The sequence below is a fragment of the Pogona vitticeps genome, chromosome 1 (assembly GCF_051106095.1).
Source record: "Pogona vitticeps strain Pit_001003342236 chromosome 1, PviZW2.1, whole genome shotgun sequence".
NCBI lineage: Eukaryota > Metazoa > Chordata > Lepidosauria > Squamata > Agamidae > Pogona > Pogona vitticeps.
Window position 1 is genome coordinate 255,091,875 of NC_135783.1, and position 24,980 is coordinate 255,116,854.

At 40.7% G+C, this 24,980-nt stretch overlaps 1 protein-coding gene across 1 annotated transcript in view; it reads left to right on the forward strand.

Moving 5' to 3' along the window:
- LOC110089506 (uncharacterized) overlaps window positions 1–13,396 on the forward strand; it is an 84,453-nt gene extending 71,057 nt beyond the window's left edge. Inside the window, 9 exon segments of the mRNA XM_078383677.1 lie at window positions 871–1,048; window positions 2,771–2,875; window positions 3,618–3,661; window positions 6,890–7,012; window positions 7,128–7,223; window positions 9,365–9,490; window positions 10,181–10,235; window positions 11,128–11,236; window positions 12,459–13,396. Coding sequence (XP_078239803.1) covers window positions 871–1,048; window positions 2,771–2,875; window positions 3,618–3,661; window positions 6,890–7,012; window positions 7,128–7,223; window positions 9,365–9,490; window positions 10,181–10,235; window positions 11,128–11,236; window positions 12,459–12,636 — 1,014 coding nt within the window. The 3' untranslated portion in view covers window positions 12,637–13,396.
- The last annotated feature ends 11,584 nt before the right edge of the window (window positions 13,397–24,980 follow it).

Below are 24,980 nucleotides of genomic sequence, written 5' to 3' on the forward strand. Positions count from 1 at the left end.
ATTTCTCCCCCACCCCCACTTGTGACTTACAACACAGGTTATATATAACAGTCCCCTCCTTCAGGCTAGTGATCTAAAATTTAAGATACAATATACAATAAATGAGGTGTGTGAAAGGAGAGAATGAAACATATGTTTAGTTTTATATATATTCTTAACATAATCATTAATGTAATGGCTTTTGTAGTGCTGGATGGAACGGCTGAGGTAACTTGCTGTAGTAGCTGCTCCTAGCTGATGGCTAAGGAAGGAAAGAGTTTCCTCCATTGTTGCTTCCTATCTTTTGTGTCAGCAGTCAGATGGCAAAATGGCTTCCCGTACTCCTACTAGCTAAGCAAATAAGGAGACCTCATGTGCCCTTCTGTGAGGTGTGGGACCACAGCTTTGTAGCTGGTTTAATCTTTTCACCTGGTGGTTACTCAGCTCTGAATGGCAAGAAGAGAGTCTTCTTGTGGTTTCAGTTGGTAGCTTGAGGGCATGCTGCTCTTCACAGCAGCTGGGCCATGGAGCAGGATGAAGGATGCCTGGCTGCTGTTCTTCCCTCTATGGTCAGAGCAACAGCCATTGGAAGCTGGAGGGAAGAGCACCTCATATCCAAGTCTGATCAAGTTATGCTGTCTCCTGATTCGGAATATCCCACAGATGTTGGCCCTCCTCCATGCTGCTAAGAGCACTGCCTTAATAGAGTAAACATTTGCTGCCTTTTCCTGACTTCCAAAACCAGCCGCCAGAAGCTGACGTGCCACTCCCCCTGAGAGCAGGGCCCTTCTTAAGAAAGCTCAAGGCCTAAATGACCAATAAGGAGGTGGCAGGTGTCCTCCTTGCCATCATTAATGAAAGCTTGGATTAATTGCTCCTTTATTTTCACAGCCTGGCAGCAGTTGGAAAAGCAACTGCCAAGAGTGTGTCTGTGACCCACTGACAGTGAACGTACAGTGTAAGCCACAAACCTGCAATACATCAAAAACGCCTGTTTGTGAGAAAGAAGGCTTCATACCTGTCTCCGTGCTCACCCCAGAAGACCCATGCTGTCCTCAAGTGCAGTGCCGTATGTATTGTTTATTTATAGCCAAGACCAGGTGACCACATGGGCCCAAATTCTTCTTTCCTTTATTTACATCTGTGTACAGCTTAATCTACAGAGCTGATTTGAACAAGACATGGCACAGAGATAGCAGAAAATAACGGCTGTCAGTGAGAAGGATAAGTCTGCCTGAAGTTGGAGTCCACCCACTCAAAAACAATGCTGAGAGGGAGGAATATGCCCTGTTAGGGTTGACATATCTCTCACTTTCCAATATAGTGGCCTTCACCTCTGAAAGCAGAGCCTCCTGAGGGCAAACAAAATGAAAGATCCAGTTCCTTTACAAAAAACAGAGATGTTCAATGATTATACTGTACACTTGACAGTTAATATCAGCAATAGTATTCTGTTCTAGCTTGATTATCTCTACAGCAAATAAAGACACCAGCCTGATTTTTTTTTTAAAAAATCAAAACCTCGCTTGTCATCACTATAGGAATTGAAAAGAGAATCCAGAGGGGGCGGAAATGTTCCCAAATCTTAATTTTAACACATATTTGAGTGCCTGTATACCATGTCTCTGTAGTAGATCAGCCAAGCTGTTCTTTCCAGAGCTATATGCATTTTTCTTTCTCACTGGAAAGAATGTTTGACAGGTGATAAATAACAAACCTACTAGAGGGAACTGAATAGACAAGCGTCCTATTTGAGGTACAGAAGCTACAGCAAGCAATCTGTCTGGATTCATATTCTGTGCTCAAGGAGCTATACCTAGTTAAGATGCCATCCTATACATACGTGAGAGCAATTCCATCCTTCATATTTACTTAGGATTGTGCATGTTAGTCCGGAACTGGGAAAAATTCCCTCCTCCTTTTCCCCCAACTACAATTTGCAGAACCACCAGCCAGCGTAGCCAGTGCTGGTGCTGATGAGGGTTCTGGGAGCTGTAGTTCAAAAAAAGTAGCTTTACTAAATTCTGGTTAATCTCCCTTCCTAGGCTTACAGTGGCTTTCCTAAAGCTGGGTAGAGCCATTATAATGCTACCCACCAACTGTGTCATTATGCCAACAGTGTAGGATTACTGTCCGGGTATTATAGGAGGATACTGCCAGTCCATATGGGTTGTCTCCAATGCAGTTTTGGTATCACCTGGCAGGACAAAGTTCCAAATAGAGTAGTCCCAGAATGAGCTGGAATTTTTAGCATGTATACATTACTGAAACAGCGACATCTACATTGGCTTGGGCATGTCATGAGAATGGCTGATGGCCAGATTCCAAAAGATCTCCTGTATGGAAGTGCAGGGAAATCACCCCAGAGGGAGACCACAGCTGCAATACAAGGGTATCTGCAAGTGAGATCTGAAGGCCTTAGGAATGGACCTCAACAGATGGGAAACCTTCACATCTGAGCGTTCAGCCTGGAGGCAGGTGGTGCATCATGGCCTCTCCCAATTTGAAGAGACCCTTGTCCAGCAGGCTGAGGCAAAGAGGCAGTCCCGAAAGCAGCAAAATCAGGGAGCTGGACAGGGGACAGATTGTATTTGTCTTCAGTGTGGAAGGGATTGTCACTCTCGAATTGGCCTTCTCAGCCACACTAGACGCTGTTCCAAGTCCTCCATACAGAGCACGTTACCATAGTCTATTGAGAATGAAGGATGCCTACACACTGCCAGTCTGAATAAAGCTTTTGTGCTAGCTCAGCTACTCATCCAACTTTTTCTTCTTCCTGATTATTTCTCAGAATGCAACATTAGTGCCTGCACCAACAAGAAAAAATCCTGTGAACCTGGATACCACTTAGCCATGATCCATTTTGAGGGCGACTGCTGTAGCAGTTTTGAATGTGGTAAGCAGACACCCTCTGACACTTGGTTATTGGATTTTTAAGTACTTTCCCAAAGAATACATAGACACGTAAAACAGACAAAAATGCAAATACGTTAATTTTGGGTGAACCCAGATGTAAAAAATAAGATACAGCAAAAGGAACTTCTTCAATACATAATTGCCACTTTTAGGACATGTGCTAGAACCTGAGACACACTCTGGAATAGCATCCACCACACGTCAAATGTTCCACCATGTTGGTTGATGAATACATTAGACTGGCACTGGAGAGATGCAAGTTCAGATCTCCACTTAGCCACAAAGCTCACTTAGGTTTCCATCCTCTACTCATACAAGGGCTTGTAGGCCCTCCTACGGAACTCAGTAGCACTTAAATCTCAGTAAATGTGCAAAAAATTGCACTATGAATTACTTTCAGCCTGTCACTCTTTCACTCTCTTTCTAATCTGAGTCAGAGATTGTGAAGATAATATATAGGTGGAGGCATGTTGGAGAAATATGCACATTGCCTCGAATTTGTTTATTTTGTTCATTAAATTCTTATTCAGCTCATCTGCCAAAAGATGGAACTACCACTGGAGGGCAAATGGTGTGTAACTAATACAATAAAAAGAGGTGAAATGCAATGCAATGTGAAGTAATGTAACAATACACTCTTTTTATGCTTGAAGATTGGATTTTTAAAATCTGATTGTCTTTTTCTAGCTACGTTTAAAGTAACAGCTTTTTTTCCCCCCCAGAACCAACCCCAGATATTTGTGTCATCAATCAGACAGTTTACACGGTAATAATCTAGTGTTTTATATCAATTAATGCTTGTGTGTGTGTGCTCGTGTGTCTGTACGCCTTATGTGTATGCTCACATCCCCGCCCGCCCCCATTGTCATGGGTAGAGATTTTGGTAGCAGCACCTAGAGTCATTGGATTCATTGCCCAAGGAAACCCATCAGAGCACTTTCCTGAGCATGATCAAATGGCAAGTGAAAACAAAAATGCTACTTAAGCATGCGAATAAATGGTGATTTAATCAATCAATCAAAATATGTTTTAGTGAAAACTATAACATAATTTGATTGATTAAATCACCTTTTACTTCCATGCTCAAACAGCAATTTGGTTTTCACCAGCCACCTCTCTTGTTATGGAATGAATGGGAAAATGCCTCATTACATTCAGAGGAAATAATGATTCTATAACTCCTAGCTATAGAGCAAATGAGCTTTGCATTAGCAGTATTCCCAGATGAAATCTAAACTTCAAAAGCCTACTATTTCAACATAAGGCTTTTATTTCATTACTACACTTCAATGTTTTTTTTTCTTTCCTGAAACAAACAACACTGAGTAAGAGTGCAAATGATATTAACCTATTTAAACCACCTACACTTAAATGCCCAAATGGGCAGATAATTAAATAACCATTTTAAAAGGATGACTGCTTCATTAACTCTAGAAAATGATTGATAAGAGGTTTGCCTATTCGACCACATGGAAGGTGCAGGTCATTAATACAACCTCAGCTATTCTTTCCTTTACATTTCTCAGTGGCAAGCGGTCACTGGCTGTGTTAGTCTGTTGCTGCAAAAATGACACAAACTCTCGTGTTACCTTAAAACTAAACATTTTTATTTAGCATAAGCTTTTGAAGCCCACTTCGTTAGATGCGCAGAGTAAGGCTCAGTAGACAGACATTTATACAGTCAGAAACAATAGACAGAAGATCTCAAGAAGCAGCTGCATCACTCAGTTGCAGAAAAACCAAAACAGTCTTGGGAATGGTTGTTGTAGGTTTTTCGGGCTCTTTGGCCATGTTTATTTACAATATTTTTTTTAGCCGCACCATTGCCAGTTCTGAAGGTTGTTCTTCCTGACGTTTCGCCAGTCTCTGTGGCTGGCATCTTGAGAGGACAGGAGTCAGAACTCTTGGGAATCTTAAAGACTTTTACCTAGCACAAGCCTCTATAGATTTTAGGGCACTTCGATACATGCATAAAAGTGAGATACAAAAAGTGGGATGCAGTTGCAGTATTCCCTACCTTGAGTACCCAGATGTTATTGAACTACAACTCCCAGAAATCCTGGCCAGAACAGGATTAGTTCAAGAATAGAGATGTGCATGGGCAGAAGTTCGTGCTAGTTTGCATGCACAGCACCACAGGTGCCACACATTCCCTTCCTCTGCCTCCCTGGCTGGATCTCACCAGCTGGCGTGTGCTCCTCTGGCTGTTCAGCCAGTCTCTAGCAGGAGCATAGGCTTCCCTGCCTCACCACCTTGGCTGATCATTCGCTCAGACAAGGAGGTAGGATAGGCAAACCCATGCTCCTGCCTGGGACTAGTTGAACAGCTGGAGGACAAGAGGAGCACACTCTGACTGCTGAGTGGGTCATTGGCAGGGAGGTGGCCCATCTCTATCCAAGAACATTTGGGGAATCTGCTGTTTGGAACCACTGCACTAAAGCTTATGTCAAATAAAACATGTTAAGATGCCTACCCCACAACTTCTTATTGTTAATGGAAAAATGTTCTTGATGGGTCCAGCAGGGGGATGGTTTTATTTTATTTGATATAAAATATTTTTATAGAGTTTCACCCACTTCTTCATTTGCACAGAGCAAGCCCTTGGTAGACAGACATTTATATGAATACTGGAGATAATGGAATTTATTATTACATAGATGAATAATTTGTTCTAAGACCATCATCTTGCAAAACACACCAGTGAGATTCTTTCCTTTATTCTCCATGTTTATATAAATACCTATGTACTAGGGCCTTACTCTATGCATCTGAAGAAGTAGCCTGAAGTCCACAGAACTTTATGCCAAATAAAACTTATTAGGTTTTAACAGGTAGTTGTGTTTCTCTTGCAGTGTTCTTCTAATGATGAATTGTTGATTATCTGTGTAGGAATTCTGGATCCATATCTAGACACTAGACCTTACTGCACTTTTTTTAACAGACTGTAGCATGTGTGAGAAGTTATGGCAACAACAAAAACATATGGAGAGCAACCATTGCCAATCTCTAAGCAAATTAGAAAGGAGAGAAAAATATATTCACATGTAGTGGGAGGCTCTGTTTTTGAACAGCTAAGCAGTGGAATTTCAACTTTTTTTTTAAAAAAATGGGTGGCTCCAGTCATTAAACCAGTTCTTTATCCAGTAAGCAATAAATATGTTTAGAGTCACAAAGCTGAGAATTGCTTCAAAATGTTTGCAGCAACCATAATTATTTCAGCTTTTTAATTATTTTCCAAAACCAGTAATGTAAGGAAGACATATTCCAAAATATACATGGAGTGTCCATTGCAAGATTAGGTTAGGATAGCCAACCATCTAGAAAAAGATCAACTGACCCATTTTTGTCCTTAACAACAACCTGATTTACAGAAATTAACAGATGCAGCTTTTCATGTCATAGAGATAAGCACTATCACTTGCAAATCTCCTTAGATCACTCACCTATTGGCATACACATTTGCTCTTAATGGCTAGAAGCCTATTTACTTACACAATCATTGAATGGCAATCAAATTGGCATTTCTGCTGTTTTGGCAACCTCTTCTTCATGCTATTGTTTATGTACCAATGTTCAGTTGCATAACTAGTTGTGTGAATGATACCAAAGAGGAAAAGGTACTGCAGAATTCCCTTTATCCCAAAATTCCCCAAATCCTGTTCAAGATGTAAATGTGGTTATATTAAGAGTGACAGTAATAAACAAAATTGCCACACAGAATATGCATTAAATATTGTTGAGAAAACCAAATGTAGTCTCACAGATAATGTCTTGGATGTTTAGACGTGAGGTATCAGATCTCTGCACAGTCTGGAACTTGCTGATTGTCTTTGCGAAACACAATTTAAATCCCACAGAGTATCACTAGAGGTTTTTTTGAGACAATATGAAATCAAGAGTTGAAAATATGTTCAACAAGAATTTGAACTGTGGTTTGTGAAGTCGCTGTGCGTGCAGTTTTGCTTATGAAAAGATTCTTCTTTGATTTTTCTAGCCTGGGATGATTGTTCCAAGTAAACCCTGTGAAAAATGCATCTGCAGTAATGTGACCGACTCAGACTCCAAGAGGAATATTGTGCAATGTACACCAGTTACATGTGATGCCACTTGCCCAGCAGTAAGTGCAATCTCTCTTTCCCATTTGGTCCTTACTTTCAAAAAATGCTTGTTATTAGAGATGATGCTCACCCATAGATTCCATGCATGATTAACTCTTACAATCTACTGAACAGGGTTATGAGTATGAGGAAAGCGATGGAGAATGTTGTGGAAAATGTGTCCAAGTGGCTTGCATAATCAACGTTAATGGTACAGCTGAAGTAGTCAAGGTAATCATGATCTCTCATTTTAAATTGTTCTTTATCAACAAACAACAAAGATAGTCAGAATCGACATTTAGCAGTCAAATGTAGCAGCTTCTTTCCTGCACTGAGGCTGGCCAATGTTTTAAAATAGAAACATGTGTTTAGAAATCCACATTCTATAGCACCTATTCTACTTCAAACGAGCGCTGAGGTTGACTGCATAACTTTTTGAAATGTGTATAAACTACACTTACTTTCCCCAGAGTCATGTTCTCCAAATGTTCTGGACAGCATCTCCCATCACCCTCAAGTTTGGAAAGTTACTTTCTCAATTAATTCCTGCTACTGATAATTTATGGGGGGGATCTGTGTCATTACTCACTGCAATATTGAAAGACTTAATACTGTATTACCTATTGTGCTGTTACTTTAAAACTGGCAGATGTGGCGCGCGCGCACACACACACACACACACACACACACACACACACACACACACACACACACACACACACACCTCGTAGGATTTATGTGAATGCCATAAAATGTGAAGCACTCTTACCACTGTTAAAAATGCTTTTAAAAAATAACTTCAAAGTACTGTAACCAGAAAACATTATTTGTTACACCAGTACAGTAACTACATGACTGTTTGTTACTTTGCTTTTTAAACATAATTTTATCACACCGTCCATTATCATAAAAAGTAACAGGTTAAAAGTAACTGTTTCAATGGTCCAAGCTCTGTCCCCATCTAAATTGGACTAAATTGAACAGGGAATTCTGTAAACATTCTGCATATGCATCATGGCTATTATTGTAGAAAGCCACTATCTGATATCTGAGGGCTCCTCACCTGGGAAGAAACACAGGTAGAAGTTCTGCAAAGCAGGGCCTCGTTGAGTTGTGGTACACCATATAACTAGGGTCCAGAAACATGCGGAGCCATCTCTTGAAGATGATGAGCCTGATCTTTTGAACAACAGTGCAACAAAAGCAGAAGCAGATAGACCCTGAAAGGTGATGTGTCAGTGAAGTCTTCCCCTCTGTTATGGCTGGCCTTGTCACTGAAATGTGCAATGAAGAGACATTTCCACATTGTACAGGGGTTTTCTGAGATAGTCAGCCACAGCCACCAAACCCAGGAATGCAGTTACCTTGTGCTTATCTAGCATTTTCCATGAGGAGGTTCAAGATAAACGAGGGTAAACGAGATATCTCCCTTGGTGGCCCCCATTGCTGATTATATAAAATTTGTAGGGCAAGATAAAATAATGGCTTTTTACCAGTGTGTATCTGTTACAAAGCAGAACAGAAATTTGAATCGATCTAATACTATGCAAAGGAATCGTGGACCATTAGGTGACTTAAGTTCTCACAATTCCTCATGTAGTTAGAGGGCTGATGAAGCAATTTGAAACACCACCTTGACCATAAAGCTGGTCCAGGCAGGGCTGCCCAGTACATTTAGCTATATGAGCTGAAGCTCATTCTGCAAGAATATATCCAAAACACAAATGAAATATGTTCGAATCAGTGCTGTGTCTGTGTGGAGATAACAGTTGAACATAATATACTGCCATGTGTTACAACAATGTGTTACTATTTGCATTTTGGAGAATAAATAATAATAAAATAATGATAGGTGCAATGACTCTTTCATATACTCTCACACACAAAAAACTAATACCTGCCTCTTACTTCCACATTGGGTGTGGGGTGGCATCCTCTTCAGGACAGCAAGATAATTTAGGAAGTGCAGAGCAGGCTGTGTAATACTCGTACAGTAGTTCCATTTTCCCAGTACAGGTACTTCATTACAGCCACTAATACTTGCTGTGTGAGATAGACTTCTTGCCTAACAGTAGGGCTGGAACTGGGCTTGGGAGAAGCAGTACCCTCCATAACAATATATTTCACTCACCCTGAACTTAAGCCCATTTACTTGTGGGTAAATCAACAGAATCTAGTTGCATATAACTCTGTTTCAGAAGGTAGATGCAGAGTTGCTATGAAGCTGCAGGAGAATAGGAAGTTTAGATAAAGTATAATGCCCTGAATTGCTAAGGTAGGGATCCGTGTGTGAGAGAAAGATGTAATGTGTGTTTTATGCTTGCTAAAGCTCACAAATAAAAATATTGCTATCTCTTGTTTATTTTCAATAGCCTGGTGATATTTGGCAACGAAAGGATAATAACTGTAGTCAGTATGAATGTGAGAAATTGGACGATACGTTAATTTTGGTCAATGTTCGAAGAACATGCCCGCCTCTTGACCCAGAGTGCAAACCTGTAAGTTGTATTTCATTCTTCATTTATAACCATTTCTGTTCTTTACTCTGTTGATTTCAAGACAATATGACAAATCCCATAGCAGAAAAGAACATTTGATATAATTATCATCACCAGTTATTCAAAGATGAGCGATTGCATGACTGCCAGGAACATTTTTTCTAAAGGCTTTTATACCATATACAGAGCCCTTGATTATTGCCTCCTGAATAATCCTCTTGTGGCTAGTAGAACTAGTGGCAAATTAAGATGCAAGATATGCCAATCAGTTTCAGTTGACTAATGGCCAGACAAAAGTCAGAGCTAATGTTTGCTTCCAAGAGTGGTAATGCTTCCCTACATGAAATTCTGCTGAGAATTTGACCAATGGTAGAATTCCTTTTGAATAATCCCTTCCCTTTGCAAATTTCTGCATCACTTCTCCAACTCTTCCACACAGTCCCACAGCATTCTCCTGGAAGAATTGTAAGATACATAAGAGGGAGGAACTCAACCAAACTTGTGTTCTGATATGTTTCTTGCTCCTTAGAAATAAGTTTGTAACTGATCAGTTATGGGTATCTGTTTTAAAAAGAATGATAGATTTAAGCATTTATTCACTGTGTGAAAACCATTACTATAGAGTTCTTACCATGTTATTTAGCAATAATAGTACGGTTTTCCCCCGCTTTCTCTTTTTCTGCTCAAAAGGATGAAATTGAAATTACTCCTGATGGCTGCTGTAAAACATGCAAACCTGTAAAGAGTAAGTGGAGTTTTTGCATACTTTCAACAAGAGTGGTAGTTATTGGCAAAAGGAACCCATGAATAATTCTCTGCCTAAATTCAAGCTCAGATCCATCAGTTTAGTCTGAGAACTAAAGTCCTCTTCAGCCCTCCCTTTTATTATAATGAAATGTGGAGAAGTACAGTGGTGCCACGCTAGACGATGATAATCTGTTCCACTGAAATCGCTGTTTAGCGAAATCATAGTCTAGTGAAAAGCATTTCCCCATTGGAATGCACTGAAACCTGTTTAATGTGTTCCAATGGGGAAGAATCGTCGTTGTCTAGCGAAGATCGGCCATAGGAAACCGCTTTGCAAACCGCTGATCAGCTGTTTAAATAGCTGTCTTGCGAAGCTTAGGTCCCGAAAACACCCATTTTGCGAGCACGGAGGGAGCTGTCAAAATTGTTTTCTAGTGAAAATTGGTTTGTGAAGCAGGGACCAAACATTGTCCAGCGAAATTCTCCCATAGGAATCACTGTTTTGCAAATCGCTATAGGGATCACTAAAAGTCAATGTCTAGCGAAAAAACTGTCATGCGGGGTAACTGTCTAGCGAGGCACCACTGTACAACTTCACAGCCTTGCTCTCATCAGTTTTCCTTTGCTAAGATGTTCCTGTTGCATTAACTCCTCCTAATGAAGGCCTTGCTTTCATAAAACAAAAGCATAGACCATCTGGAAAACTCATTAAATGGACTCTTAAGTTAGAAAGTTGTCTATTACTGAAGACCTATGAGTGAAAAAGGAAGGCTGTTAATGCCCTTATGAACCTTTCTTATGCTAGCTTATCAGTTCCTGTATCCACAGTAGTGCATATGAAAACAAGATGTGAGGTTTATTGATTTTCTGATTATCTTCTTTTTTATCAGAAGACTGCAAGGTTCACAAAAATCAAACTCTTGTCCGTCAAAATGAATGTGTCTCTTCTGAAGTTGTTGAAATGACCTACTGTGAAGGGACTTGCCCAAGCTCATCAGTGTAAGTGACAAGAAGCCTCTCATATTCATTGACCTACTTCTTCATTCAAGTGACACTGAACACAGAATTACCTAGGTCCTCACAGGAAATGTTTTGAGCATCTGGAAGCACAAGCATTCCCACTGTATTGACTTCAATATTTGATTTTACTGTGGTAGAAAAGACTACTGCTTATACTTGACCGATCAGTGCTACAATCTCATCTGAGTTGACTCTGGTGACCAAGGTCATGTTCAGAGAAAGAATCATTGCTAAAGCTTTAGAGTGAAGTCTTGTGCCTGTGATTGGTGTTCTTGTACATTCACTGCCAAACAGAGCACAAAGGGCTACAGTTCTGATTTTGCACAACTACGGTACTATATGAAGTAGAAATACTACTGTGTCCTTTTCAACCTCTGGGGGTCAACTGTACTGATTCTATTTTTATCTACCTGAAATGTGAGTTTAAAAATGGAAGAGATAGCAATATTTTAATCATTCTTATGATTCACATGGCAGAAGCGAAGGATCCTGGGCTATGTGCAATTTTTTCTTGCTGCTCATAACAATAAATGAACGTTGGAATGGAAATCTAATATATCTTTCCGTGGAATGATTTCCCATTCCCCTGTTTACTTCTTGTTTGAAACTAAATTTAAACCTTGAGTAAGGAAAGCTTTAAGATAGGGCTATAACTAACATGGAACTGAGGCTTTTCTCCAAGGCACCAACATTTAGAGGGCACTGAGATATAGAGGTGAATACACCAATGCAGGTTAGGAAAATAGATAGCAATGCCTCCTGGACCTGTTCACTTTCTTTCCTCGTTTTGTGGGTACGACATATTTAACCTCCTTTTTCATGGAGTGGAGGTGCCCGTGCATCAAGATGGATAGAGTGGAAAGGAGAGAGAAGTGTTTGCCTGAGGTACCAATATTGCTCAGCTTTCTCTGAGGATCTCGCTATCATTCTAAGGTGTCTCAGTTTCTCCTTTAAATGGATATTATTTGGGGGAGTTACTTCTTCATTAAACTACCAAAAGAGAGAGAGAGAGAGAGAGACTGCTTTTGAAATCACCCGATCCTGTTTGTATGAGTGTTTCAAACAGAAGAGAACTTTTCACCACTGCGATGACTAGCATCCGATAAATCCATGCTGGAAACAATGAGATCCAGCAGTGAGCTTGTGTAGTCAAATTACTTTTTGTGGGAAGTGTCTAACTTAATCTCTTTCATTTGAACAGATATTCCAATGAGGCAAAGGCAATGCAGCACAAGTGTACTTGCTGCCAGGAGCTGAAGAGCCATAGGAGAGAGGTGACCTTGACATGCTCAGACGGCAGAAGTATCAATTATGATTACATCTATGTGGAGGAGTGTCAGTGCATGACCGCATGTATTCCTGAAACCACAGCCAGCTAGAAAAAGAGAAGAAGGATATGCATTTGGAGCAGGACAAAAAATCCAGTAAACTCCAATTAGCATTAGTTGCCACCTAATGCTACTTCAGATTGTTCACGGTGTCCTCAAAACAGTCAAAGGTGACTTTTATTTCTTGGTCAGATGCTTAACCAAATTAATGTTGTCTAAGAATTTACAGTCATCTAGCTCATACTTTACAAAATGAGTGCAGCAAGAAGTGCTCTAAGTATCCTAAAAATACAGTTAAATTATGACAATTATGTGTAACATTTTAATGCAGAAAGTGGAAGTGTTTTCTATGCTTTGCTGTTTATTTTTGGCCACAATCTTGAATTACTAAGCATTATTTTCTACAGGTAAAATATTCTGTATAGTGTTAATAGGCATCTGGCAGTGATAAAAGATAAATCTGTTTTTCCATTTACTTGTTTACGATTAATAAAGAAATTAAGCATGGTTCAATTTTCACAGCTGCTGTTTTTATTCAATGATCATTCAAATCCTATAATTTTAAAAAAAATCACATTGCGCTTCAATTTGACTGTTTTGAGACCAAAAGACTGTGACACTTGTTCTCCAGGATTCCTTTGCACTTCACTACTGTTTTTACCTAGTTGACAGGTGGAATGTATGGTATTTAGGTTTCTTTATTTGGAGAGCTAAGTGCAATTTATTTCATATAGTTTGGACCAGTCACATGGTGGTCATACACAATACGCCCACTAAAAACAGTGGAAAGAAAGGAAGAAAGAAAGAAAGACCCTCCAGTTTATGAATGTGATGTATCATGCTTCTGTATCTAAAATTCGAAATGGCCTGATGTTGCTCACAAAATCGTGCCCATGTTGCCAGCAGGAAAAAGGATGCAACGTTTTACGTAGCAAAGGGCAGCCTGAATATCAAACAACACTCATGGCAACAGTCAAGAAGGTTTACAGGATACCCCCTTGTGGTCCCTACCATTCACAAAATGAGGCTAAGCAAAGGAAAATCCCAGAAACTAACTCTTCTTTTCATCACTTCTCACCCAAACACAAAGCAATTGTCAGGGCTGTTTTTCAACAAGTTCTGAATGGTAGTGAGCACAAGAGGATATACTAGCATAGACCATCCTATAGACAAGAGAATATTCTGCTGCCATTGGTGTTGCCAACATCCAGGCTGCCCATTGCTATTTGAAGCTTGGCATCCTTTTTCTTGTTGACAATGCAAGCAGAATATTGTACTGCAGTGTCAGGCAATTTCCTTGCACACTGCATTATGAATACAAAAACACAATATCCTACATTTATAAAACACTGGGATTTTTGGAAGAATTAAATTTCTTCCAGCCACAAAGCCAAAAACACACCAACAAACAAAAACACAGTAATTTCACAGCTTAAATGAATTTTGCTCCTTAACAGATAATTGCAGAGATAAAGCCATTAGTCAAAATTGACTTTAATGCACAAGTTATTAGCACAGGTATTAAAAAGTACAAGTAGAATTGCAGCCTTAATGAGGTTGCATCACATCTGCACCTTAATGCACTGAAGTTATCATATCCTTAGTTCATTTTACTCACAGTTATTTAATAGAGCGAAAGATATGGGCCAAAACTATGCAAAAAGAGTCAAGGCCATAAGGAGACTTGAGATTTTAATCCAAACTGTCTATATCTTCTGCACTGCTTGCAGAACAAATGAAAACCATAATGCATTCCCCCATGCCAAGCCCAACCAGCCATTACTTCATGTCCAAGATTCCACCACAGTACTTTCATTCTTTACTTTCCTTTTGACAAAAGGCTACAAAATGGGCATTCTTCACATCAAAGCAACAAATGATGCTGTATTCTGACATCCTGTATCGCTGCCTGTTAAAGGCTGGTTTTATGGAGATACAAGCACAATGCAGCCTTTGTGAGCCGGCTGTTTGCTCACAACCAACTGTGTTGCTCCACTATATTAATTGAGCTCTCCTGTTTTTCTCAGCTGGCATGGCTGTTGTCTGGTGAGACGCAGTGACAGCAACAAGCCTTCTATCTGAAAATAAGGGTTCAGGCCTGGTGTTTAGTATTGGACTAAGATGGTTGATTATATGTTTCCTGCAGAATGAGGGAGAGGGAAGTTTTCTTGTTTAGCCTATGGAGAAAATTATGTAGGAACATTCCTAGCCCCAGCAGGTCATCTATACTATATTACAGAAGACTATACCCTGATGCTTCCCTTAAGGAATTTTGCTTTCTTGCCACCATGCAGAGTGACTCTGCTGAAACTCTAAGTGCCATATAAATCATTCTTCCTTTTCTTTTGACATGAAATGCCCCCTGCAGAGAAGATAGCTAGCACCATTCTGAGCTCTTTTTACATTTTCAAATGATTTCCAGCAGTGCAAAAATAGCAATAGCACTGTATTTTAAACAGAACTGAATCTTTCTTCCATATATACTACTGCTGCTTCTTTTAAGAGAAGATTTCACGTGAGTTCATTAGATACCAAGGGTACTGAATTTCCTCAAGAGAAACTCCTATTTTGACCAATTTGGGATGGAGGCTAAAAGAACTTCTGCAATTACAGTAAATAGGACCAAATTTATCAGTGTTGCTTCTGGCTGCAAACAAATCTCACTTCACCTGCAAAACATTCACACAAGAAAATGCATTAAGAGCTTCTATCAATTTCAACCCACTAGATTTTTGTCTGCAGCAAAAAAGTAAATGGTCCGAGCTATTTTACTTTTCCAGTATGGTCATACTCTTGAGTTGGTTTTGGTTCCAACCTGTTTATAAGAGGGCCTATGAATTTGTGATGAAAATATGATAAAGCACTACTTTTGGAATGTAGGTAATGATAATTTTAAAAAGCTATGAGTACGGACGGAAACAAGGATAATGTCAACACACTTGCAGATTTGGCAAAGATTGCCAAAGGATACAAAATACTACTACAACTAGTTTTTTTTTTTAAATCAGTCCATATATGACTATTATTCTAGAACAGGGGTCTCAAACTTAATTTACCTGGGGGCCCCTGGAGGCAGAGTCTGGGTGAGACGGGGCTGCATCAGATTTTCCGCCAGGTGGAGCAAGAGCCTGAGGAAGCCACCTAGGAGTTTCCTTAGCCCGGCTGGGGCTCCGAGGAGGAGGAGTAGCGCTCAAGCCGTTGTCGCCGGCCACAACCCCCCCCGGCTCCTTCTTCACTATCACCAGCAGCAGCAGCAGGACAAAGCGGAGAAGGGAGGGAGCGCCAGCAACCGCCTATCCGGGGAGGAGGGCACGACATAAAATTTAAAAAAACACCTCACAGAATCACCTTGCCAGAGGAGAAAAGCCCCCATTGGTACCTGCGAAATTAAACAGAATGGGGCGGGGCCCCCCACAGTTGTGTGCACACGGATGCACACAAACAGAGGTGCTGTCTTGGGAGAGAGACAGCAAGTGAGGCAAGGCTTTTTTTTACTCTTGACAGAAGAGGCCACGTGGGCGCTTCAGGGGCAGGCAAGGCGGGGGCCACAGACTATCATCCGGCGGGCCGCAAATGGCCCTCGGGCCGCATGTTTGAGAACCCTGTTCTAGAATTTTTTAAATGAGTTTAAGATTGAACATCGATTCTATTGATGAAAGATTGTGATTGATACACACAAAACAATGATTAATTTTCACCATAATTTAAACATTGGAAAATCATCTAAATAGATCTGTTAATAATTATTCACATATCAGTAGAAGAATAACAAATGGTGGCCTGTTTAATGTCTGGAGGATGGTGTACAGCAGGGATCATTAACCCCCGGTCTGCGGCCCAGTGCCGGTCCGTGAGTTAGCTGGAACTGGGCCGCGGACACAGATCTTCACCCCCCCGCATGGGGGGTGTTGCGCTTGCTGGGGGGCATGTGGCCTTCATGCTAACCCTTTCCCCAGTGCCCCTTGCAGGAGAGCAGCGCCCCTTCCCTGCGGGGAAGCCTCCGTGGGGCAGCCAGCCTGGGAAGCGCCCCGATGCACGGCTTTGCTTCTTTGCTTGCTTGCTTGCTCGCTCCCCATCCTCCCTCCCCAGGGAGTAGCCGGCTAACAAGCAGCTGCTGTCCCCCTCCCCTCACCCTTGCCTGCCTGCATCCTCCATCTGCAAGAAGCCGGGACGTGGAGCTACTTGCGGGGGGGCAGTGGGAAAGACGGCAACAGCCGAAGCCAGAAGGGGGAGAGAAAACTACATCTTTTCCTACCTTGTGTTTTGAATCCGCGTCAATTAACCAATCATCTATGTAAGGGAATACCATAATGCCACAAATCTGAGGTGTGCTGCAACTGAAGCCATGCACTTTGTGAAGACTCTGGGTGCTATCAATAGAACAAAAGGAAACACTTTGAATTTGCACATCTTGTTGCCAAGAGTGAAATGTAGAAAGCACTGGTGTTCTGAATGGATGGCAATATGGAAGAAAGTGTCCTTGAGGCCTATTGCAATAAACCAGTCTCCCTTTTTCAGAAGTGACAGGATTATTTCCAGTGTCATAATTTTGAACTTGTTGGTGTCTATGTATGAATTTTCTTCTCTTCAGTCTAGGATAGGTCTCTGTGGTGTTTGCCCTTGTGGCCTCTCCTTGTCCTTCTGTCACAAAGGCTCATGTCATGTTTTCCTCTCGGTGCTACCAGTGGATTACCTCAATCCACCAGTGGATTACCTCAATCTACAATATAAATGATGTTTGTCTGAACACTTGACTTGTGAACAGAAACAAAACTTATTTATTGAAGTGAAGCAGATTGCCACCATCCTTTTTTGCAACAACAAAACAGTGGGAGTAGACACCCTCCTCCTGAGACATGTGGGTTTTTTTTTTCTTGTATAGCATAATTCTGGAGTAGTGTGGGTATCTCCTTGTCCAGAGCTTGAGATGGTGTTGCAGTCCTGAAATAACCTGTTGAGGGAAGGGAAGTAAACTTTATAGCATAGCCATGTTCAAATATGGTCAAGACCCAGTTGTCATTGGTGACAGTGTGCCAGATGTTAAGATATGCCATTGATGATGGTATATTTTGGTGAAAGAGATGGATATTGCCATTAGGAGAGTCAAAGCTGTTGCTTCAATTTCTTCTCTTGTTGTTTGGAAAGATTTGTGAATCTGTATTTGGATTTTTGCACAGGCTGCCTGAAGAACTGAGAAGATGTGGAAGGGGGAAGTTTGTTTCTTTCTGATGAATTTCAGCTGGAAAAGGCAAGAGCAAAGGCACCTCTACTAAGGGCAATAATTTTTTGCTGAGGTTGTGAATTAAAGCTCATCTGTTTAGCTGCGTTTCTTTTCTTCTAAAAACTGTCCATGGTGTCATTGCTTTTGTCCTTAAAGAAACCCTTGCCATCAAATGGGAAGTCCTCTATTTATGATCATGAATCATCAGAGATTTCTGCTGACCTTAGCCAAGCATAATGCCTCACAGCAACAGTGGCTGTCATGTTTTTCACAGCACAATCAGTTGTGTGTTCAGCAGCAGGAATTTCTTGTGTCGCTAGGGATATGGTCTCCAGCTGGAAGGTCAATGACAAGATTTTTGTTCTCCAGTAGACTATTGAGAGGTGGTTGTTTTTTGTCCCAAAGAAACGTGTGATATCTGCCCATTGCTGCTTGATAATTCGCCACGTTTATGCCCAGTGCAGCAGTGGAGTAAATCCTCCTTCCAATGACATCCATCCTAAGCCTCTTCTTGTTGTTTGAGGTTGCATTATGGTGACCTTTGGATCTTGTCTGCAAAGCATAAACTATGATGGAGTTCCATCATGCATATTGACAGGAATGTCACTTGTTTATAATTTATTTTATACAGATTCTCTACCTGTCCAAAAGTTGACAGTAAGGTGGAAGTTTTTTTCCAGGACTCCTTCATCAGACCCAAAAAATGAAGAGAGCATATTAACATGGAGCTGCAGCATTCTTGTTAATTTGGCCATAGAGTGGGTCCTGCTTAGGTGGAGGAGGCTTTTCAACTTCTATTTGGAGTGACTTGGCCATTCTAAGAATGAGGTCCAAATAGGACATAAAATCCTTAGATGGGATGGGAGGATTTCTCATCTGATTCAGGAGTGGTTGCTAGGATGGAACATGACTCATCTGAGACTCCATTATCAGAATTGTAATCTTAAGAGTGTGAACTAACACTGATTGCCTGTTCTCTCTCTGAAGGAGGATGAGTTGTCTTGGTGTGTTTTGCCTTAAACTGATGAACTGGAATCAAGAAGCTAAGCCCAAAGGTAATTGTTGTAGGTTTTTTGGGCTGTTTGGCTGTGTTCCGAAGGTTTTTCTTCCTTACGTTTCACCAGTCTCTGTGGCTGGCATCTTCAGAGGACAGGAGTCAAAACTCTGTCTGAGTTCTGGTGTAGTGTGTGGGATAGTTGAGTATTTGTAGCTGTGGGCTCAATTTTTTGTCCTTTTAAGGAGAATGGGTGATTAGGGTGATCAGGATGTTTTTTGTTATGGGTGTATGGTTGTGATAAGGAGGGAGATGGTTTGTCACTGTGATTAATGGGTGTCGTTAGCTAGTCTTTTGTATGCAGTGATTACTGGTCCTTGTGGCTGGGTAGAGTTCACTGACCTTTTGCAGGCTTTATTTTTCAGCGCTGGGAGGCAGGCTTTGTTGAGTTTTAGATTTTCGTCTTTTTTGTTGAGGCTCTGCTAGTGTTTGTGGATTTCAATGGCTTCCCTGTGTAGTCTAACATAATGATTGCTGGTGTTGTCCAGGACAAACACCTCAAAAGGACAAAAAGCTGATCCCACAGCTAGAAATACTCAACTATCCCACAGACTAAGTACATCAGAACACAGAAAAAGTTCTAACTCCTGTCCTCTGAAGATGCCAGTCACAGAGACTGGCAAAACATTAGGGAGAAAAACTTTCAGAACACGGCCAAACAGCCCCAAAAAAACTACAACAGCCATCGGATCCTGGCCATGAAAGCTGTTGGGTATACACCAAAGATAATTGTTTCTTTTTCAGATGTGGAGACTTTGGTTTTAGGTGGGCCCATTTCAAAATTGATAGCATGGTGTCGATACTTGCCAACTGACTTTTTTGGTTGGACAGTATGTTGTTGTTGTTGTTCTTGTTGTTGTTGTTGCTGTAGGATCTTTGTTAGAAAATGAGGATTGGTCTTAGACCTCCAGCTTCGTTTGAGAACGAAGAATATGGAACTAGTCCCAAGTGGGGGGGTAGGACAGAATTGAGAAGAGAGGTTGGTTATGTCATTAGTGGATAAATGATGGTTATTTGTAAAATGGTAGTCTTTGTATATGTCTTTCTTTTCTGTTTAATACTTTTTAAAAAGAAAAGAAATCATTTTCTATGGGGGGGAAATTGAGGCAGAAAATACCAGTCTGGTCCCAGGAAGAAGCATGGCATGGCACTGAAAGGACAGGTTAACTACCTGTAAATGTAGTTCTTTGAGTGGTTCTCTGTGTTCACACTCTGAGTGATCCACACATGCACAGAGCCTCACTGGAACATTCTAGAGCTTCTGCAATCAGAAAGACAGATTGGTGAGGAAGTGGGGCTTCATTGTGGTGAGACCGGCCGGGTTCCAGGAAGTTTCCCTGAAACTGACCAAGACCACTCAGTTCCAACCCCCCAAAAACTTAGGGGGGGGGCAAGGACTTTCACTAGGAGAAGTGAAAGTCTGAAGCAGCAGAAAACTGAGGGAAGAAGAACCGGTGGAAACCTGGCTTTTCTTCTCTTTGAAGTCTCTTCTGAGTGCAGGGATCGATGAGGGAACCATTTTGGGCAACAAAAGCTGGGAATGCCTCTCGCAGAGAGTGGGAAAGTGCAGAAGGATTCTGGAAAATATTTTTGATCAGAACCTGAAGTAAGTTGTTTGTTTTACATATGGAACTCTTAAGGACCTAAATAATGGAGTGGATTTAAACAGTGAGAGAAAGTGACTAGATCTATATTTGGTGAGATGTTATATTTGGCGAGCCTTCCCCTCCCACCCCCCCGGCTTGATCAGGAGAAAGAAGGAAGGAAGAAAATAAGGGAGGATAACTTTGCTTGTATTGGTGTAGTAAGACTGGGTTCAGCCGGACAATACTGTATAACCATAAACTACTGAACTATAAAGTAGATGGCTTTACATCTGCGAAGCAGCCAGAAACAGTCTTGGATTGAGGGACTGAAGAAAGGGAAAGAATATTAAACAAAAGAAAATATTTTAAAAGGAGAAAAAGCCCTTCACCCTGCCAACCATTGCTAATCATGAAGGCTGGAGAGAAAGACTGAATTGTAAATGTTATTTGCCTCAAGGCACAAGCTGCCCTTGTAAACATCCATTGTGTTTACCACCTGCTGGAAAGAGACCCTGATACTACCTGCAAAAAGACAGTAGCTGGTAAAAGAGACTCAGATAACGGGGGGGGGGGGGGAGGAGGCATTTTATAGTGGAATAAAGAACATTATATTTTCTACATTCTGGGACAGCTTAAATCATGGGTCTGGACCAAATAGTGGGACAAGAAACCCTTAAGGACTGGCAAAAGAATATTCAAGACATGTTATTTATTGGACTAAAACAGATAAAAGGAGGGATGAAGCAACTATTTGAACAAATTAAAGATTTAGGGATGCAAATGAAATGTGCAACAAAGATGGAGTAAAAACCGGAGGGCCCCAAGGCAGAGCTGGAAGAATTACAACAGGAAAGAAAATAAGTTGAAATCTACTTGCTAAAACTACAAATAGAGGGAGACAATTTTATTTCTAGATCTCAGAAGTTTTCAGAAGAAAAAGGTGAAGATACAGTGCAACTGATAGCTAATTTGTTAACTCTACTTGAGATATCAGCAGAAGAAGTGCAAGAAACTGTGGACTTTACTATGTATGGGAGGGGAATGGAGATGATGGGATCTATGCTGTGGCAGGTGGGACAGAGGAGACAGTATGTGGAGTTGATGAAGATTTGGGGAGGCAGATTTTATTATATATAGTTGATAAAATGGATGACATGATGAAAGATTACATGATAAAATGGGCAGAAAATATTGGTTATAATATTGATTTAGAGCAGTGGATGCAAAATTGGCAGAATAAGAAAATAAAGATAAAATGTTTTATAGATGGCATATGACTCCAACTAAATTGTCTAAAATGTATGAAAATATTTCTAACAAATGCTGTAAATGTAAAATGTAAGAGGGTACTTTGTGATGAAATATATGATAAAATGGGCACAAAATATTGGTTATAATATTGATTTAGGGCAGTGACCCAAACTTGGCAAAATAATATTAAATTTACAAAATTAGTAAGCTTTAAGATTAAAAAAAGGTCCAAGGAAATGGAAGGTGAGTAGATAGAGATATTCTGGAAAATTGCTATATTGTTTTCTCTTTGTATGATTTCTCTTTTTAACATAACTGTATAAGAAGATCTAAGAATACTCTTTCACTCTCTGGAATTTTACCCTTCACCCGTACCACAACACCTATTCCTATGGAAAATTAATAAAAACTTGTAGAAGGGAAGAAAAAGACACATTAGTACAAGCCCCTGCTATATATTCCTTGTCGCTAAAGGTCTCTCTTCAGTTAACCACTGCTGTGCGTGAGGGTGTGACAAGAGGGGAGGATGGGAGGGGATGTGTGAATCACAGAAGACCACTCAAAGAACTACAATTACAAGTAGATAACCTCTCTTTCTTCTTCATGGCCTCTGTGAATCACACTCTGGATGACTATTATCCACTCCCTTCCGCCCCAGCGGTCATCGATATTGCTGCTCAGACATCTCACACAAGCTCCCTTTGAACCCCTGGCATCTATGGATCTATGCCTCCTGATATTTAAGACTGTATTCCTCGTAGCAATTACCTTTGCACAACATGTCAGTGAGCTAGCAGCTCTACTCTCCAACTATCCCTACCTCCATTTCACCCTGACAATGTTTGTCTCTATATGGACATATCATTCCTTCCAAAAGTCATTTCCCAGTTTCACCTCTCTCAGCCCATTGTCCTTCCACCCTCCTTCCCATCGCCATCCACTCCTCACGAGCACATTCTTTGCACATTAGCTATCAGATGTGCTCTTGCCTTTTATGCGGCCCACACGCAGCTCTTTCAACACTCTGCTTGACCCCATCAGCTACCAGCCCCCCGCAACAGGACTCCAAGTCAACACCCAACGCATCTCCAAGTGGATTTTGGCACCAAGGTACATGTAGCGGGGGCGGGGCTTGTACTAATGCATCTTTCTCTGATTGAAGAAGCTCTAGAATGTTCCAACAAGGCTCTGTGCACGTGTGAATCACTAAGAGTGTGATTCAGAGAGGTCACAAACAACAACAGTACTGCATTGCCTCTTGAAGGTGATTTGATTTCAAATGCCTGTTCCTGTGAGAGGACCACAATTGCTTTGTGTTTGGGAGAGAAGTGGCTAAGGCCCTCCTGGAAGATCTTAAAAAGCAGATGGGAGTTGGATGTCATCAGCACACTGGTGGTACCAGACGATAAAATTCTGGACAGCCTCTTTCAGGTTTTTCATGTATATGTGAATTATTATAGGGAATCATGGAATCCTAAGACACTCCACAAGCTAATGGTCATGGTGTTGAACAAAAGTCCCCCAGCATACTACTGTTCACAAAGTGACACCATGCAAGGGAAAATGCCAGAGGTTGACTCATTTTTTCATCAGTTAACCACTTCTCACCCAAACACAAAGCAATTGTCAGGGCTGTTTTCAACAAGTGTGAATGGTAGTGAGGACAAGAGGGTATCCTGTAAACCATCTTGACTGCTGCCATTGCCGTTGTCAACATTTAGACTGCCCTTTGTTTAAAGCTTGGCATCCTTTTTCCTGCTGGCAAAGTGGGCACAATATTTTGCAGCAATATTGGGCCATTTCCTAGCTTTTTGAATTGTGGGTAAAGAAGCAAAATATCCCACATTCATAAACCAGAAGGTTTTTGGACAACTTAATATTCACTTTAGGCTCTGGAAGATTCCAAAGATGTTAATAGGAGTGTGAAAGGAACCCACACGTGTTAATCAGAGACCACAAAAAATTATTCTACTGAAGAAAATGGGTCATGTCTGAGTTGTCATCAACAACTTTTTGTCTTGGCTATTTTATTAATTTGCAAAATTTCAAGTGAAGATAATTGTCATCACATCTGATAACACCCTTGATAGCAAACATTGTCCCTAGATTATCATTCCAGTTCAGATTTATTTCCATTTGTCACCAACTCCAAATGTCAGTTTGCATCAAGTATTATGTGAACCTAGTATAAGTCCAACCTTTAATGACTAAAGAGATCATTCCAGTGCACAGGACTCTTCTTTTCAAGTAGCCAATGACCCTGGATTTTAAAGCCAGGCAAGGACATGAACATCAGTGTTATTAGACTAGCCTCAATCTCATTACAAGATTATACCTCAGAGAAAGAAGGGAAGCATATGAATTGTCACTGGCGTAAAAACTGCCCATCTTTCAAATGTAACCTATGGACTGCTGCATTTCTCTGTTTTCTTCTTGGCGTTTTGGAATATATTATCGAAAGAAAAATATTATTTTTTGAATATTAAAAAATAACTAATATCCTCTAAAATGTGCTGCTTTGTTCTTATTTGCCACTCTAAATTGTGCTTTTCTGCTGCTGTTGTTAAATAAAGATGTTATTGTAAAATCTGTAATTAAATACAACAGATGGCAAACTGTTCTGGCTAGGAGAAAACAACAAAACCATTTATGCACCATTTCCATTTCATGCTATTAATCAATCCTGACATGATATTGTGTCACCTACTGAAACCACTTCAGGCTTGATTACAGCTAAACTAACTAAGATGAGCTGAGAAGAGAAAAATAATTCTCTCCTATAAATTTATAAGATTCTGGAGTCTCTCTTTTGATTTTTAGGGCAGATAACTTCTCTTTGCTCTAATGGCTTGTTTAGGCGGTAAGATGTTTGAGGCTATTATGTATAGGTACATATAAGCGCAGATAGTACATAAAATACAGTCTACAGATAAGCTGAGAGGTTATATAATGAATAAATACTAAGCTTGCCATTAAGTTGCTATTAAAAGTAATGTTGATTTTGCTATTAAGTGTAGTGTAACCAGAAGGGCGAGTCTGTCGGTCCCTTGACTTTACCTGGGTTGTGAGAAAAAGACAAAAAGGACACCAAAATGAAATAGCATCTGTTGGTGCAACCAATTGGTGCCTGGACAACCAAGCACAAAAATGTCTATTGGATTGGTAATTTTAAGTGGCCAAAAGGGGGGGGGGGTTGTGACAAACCCAGACCTACTGGGATCTATCACACAGTTACTAAGCTGCCACCAACCATTCCCTATAATAAGTCACACAGACCAGGGAT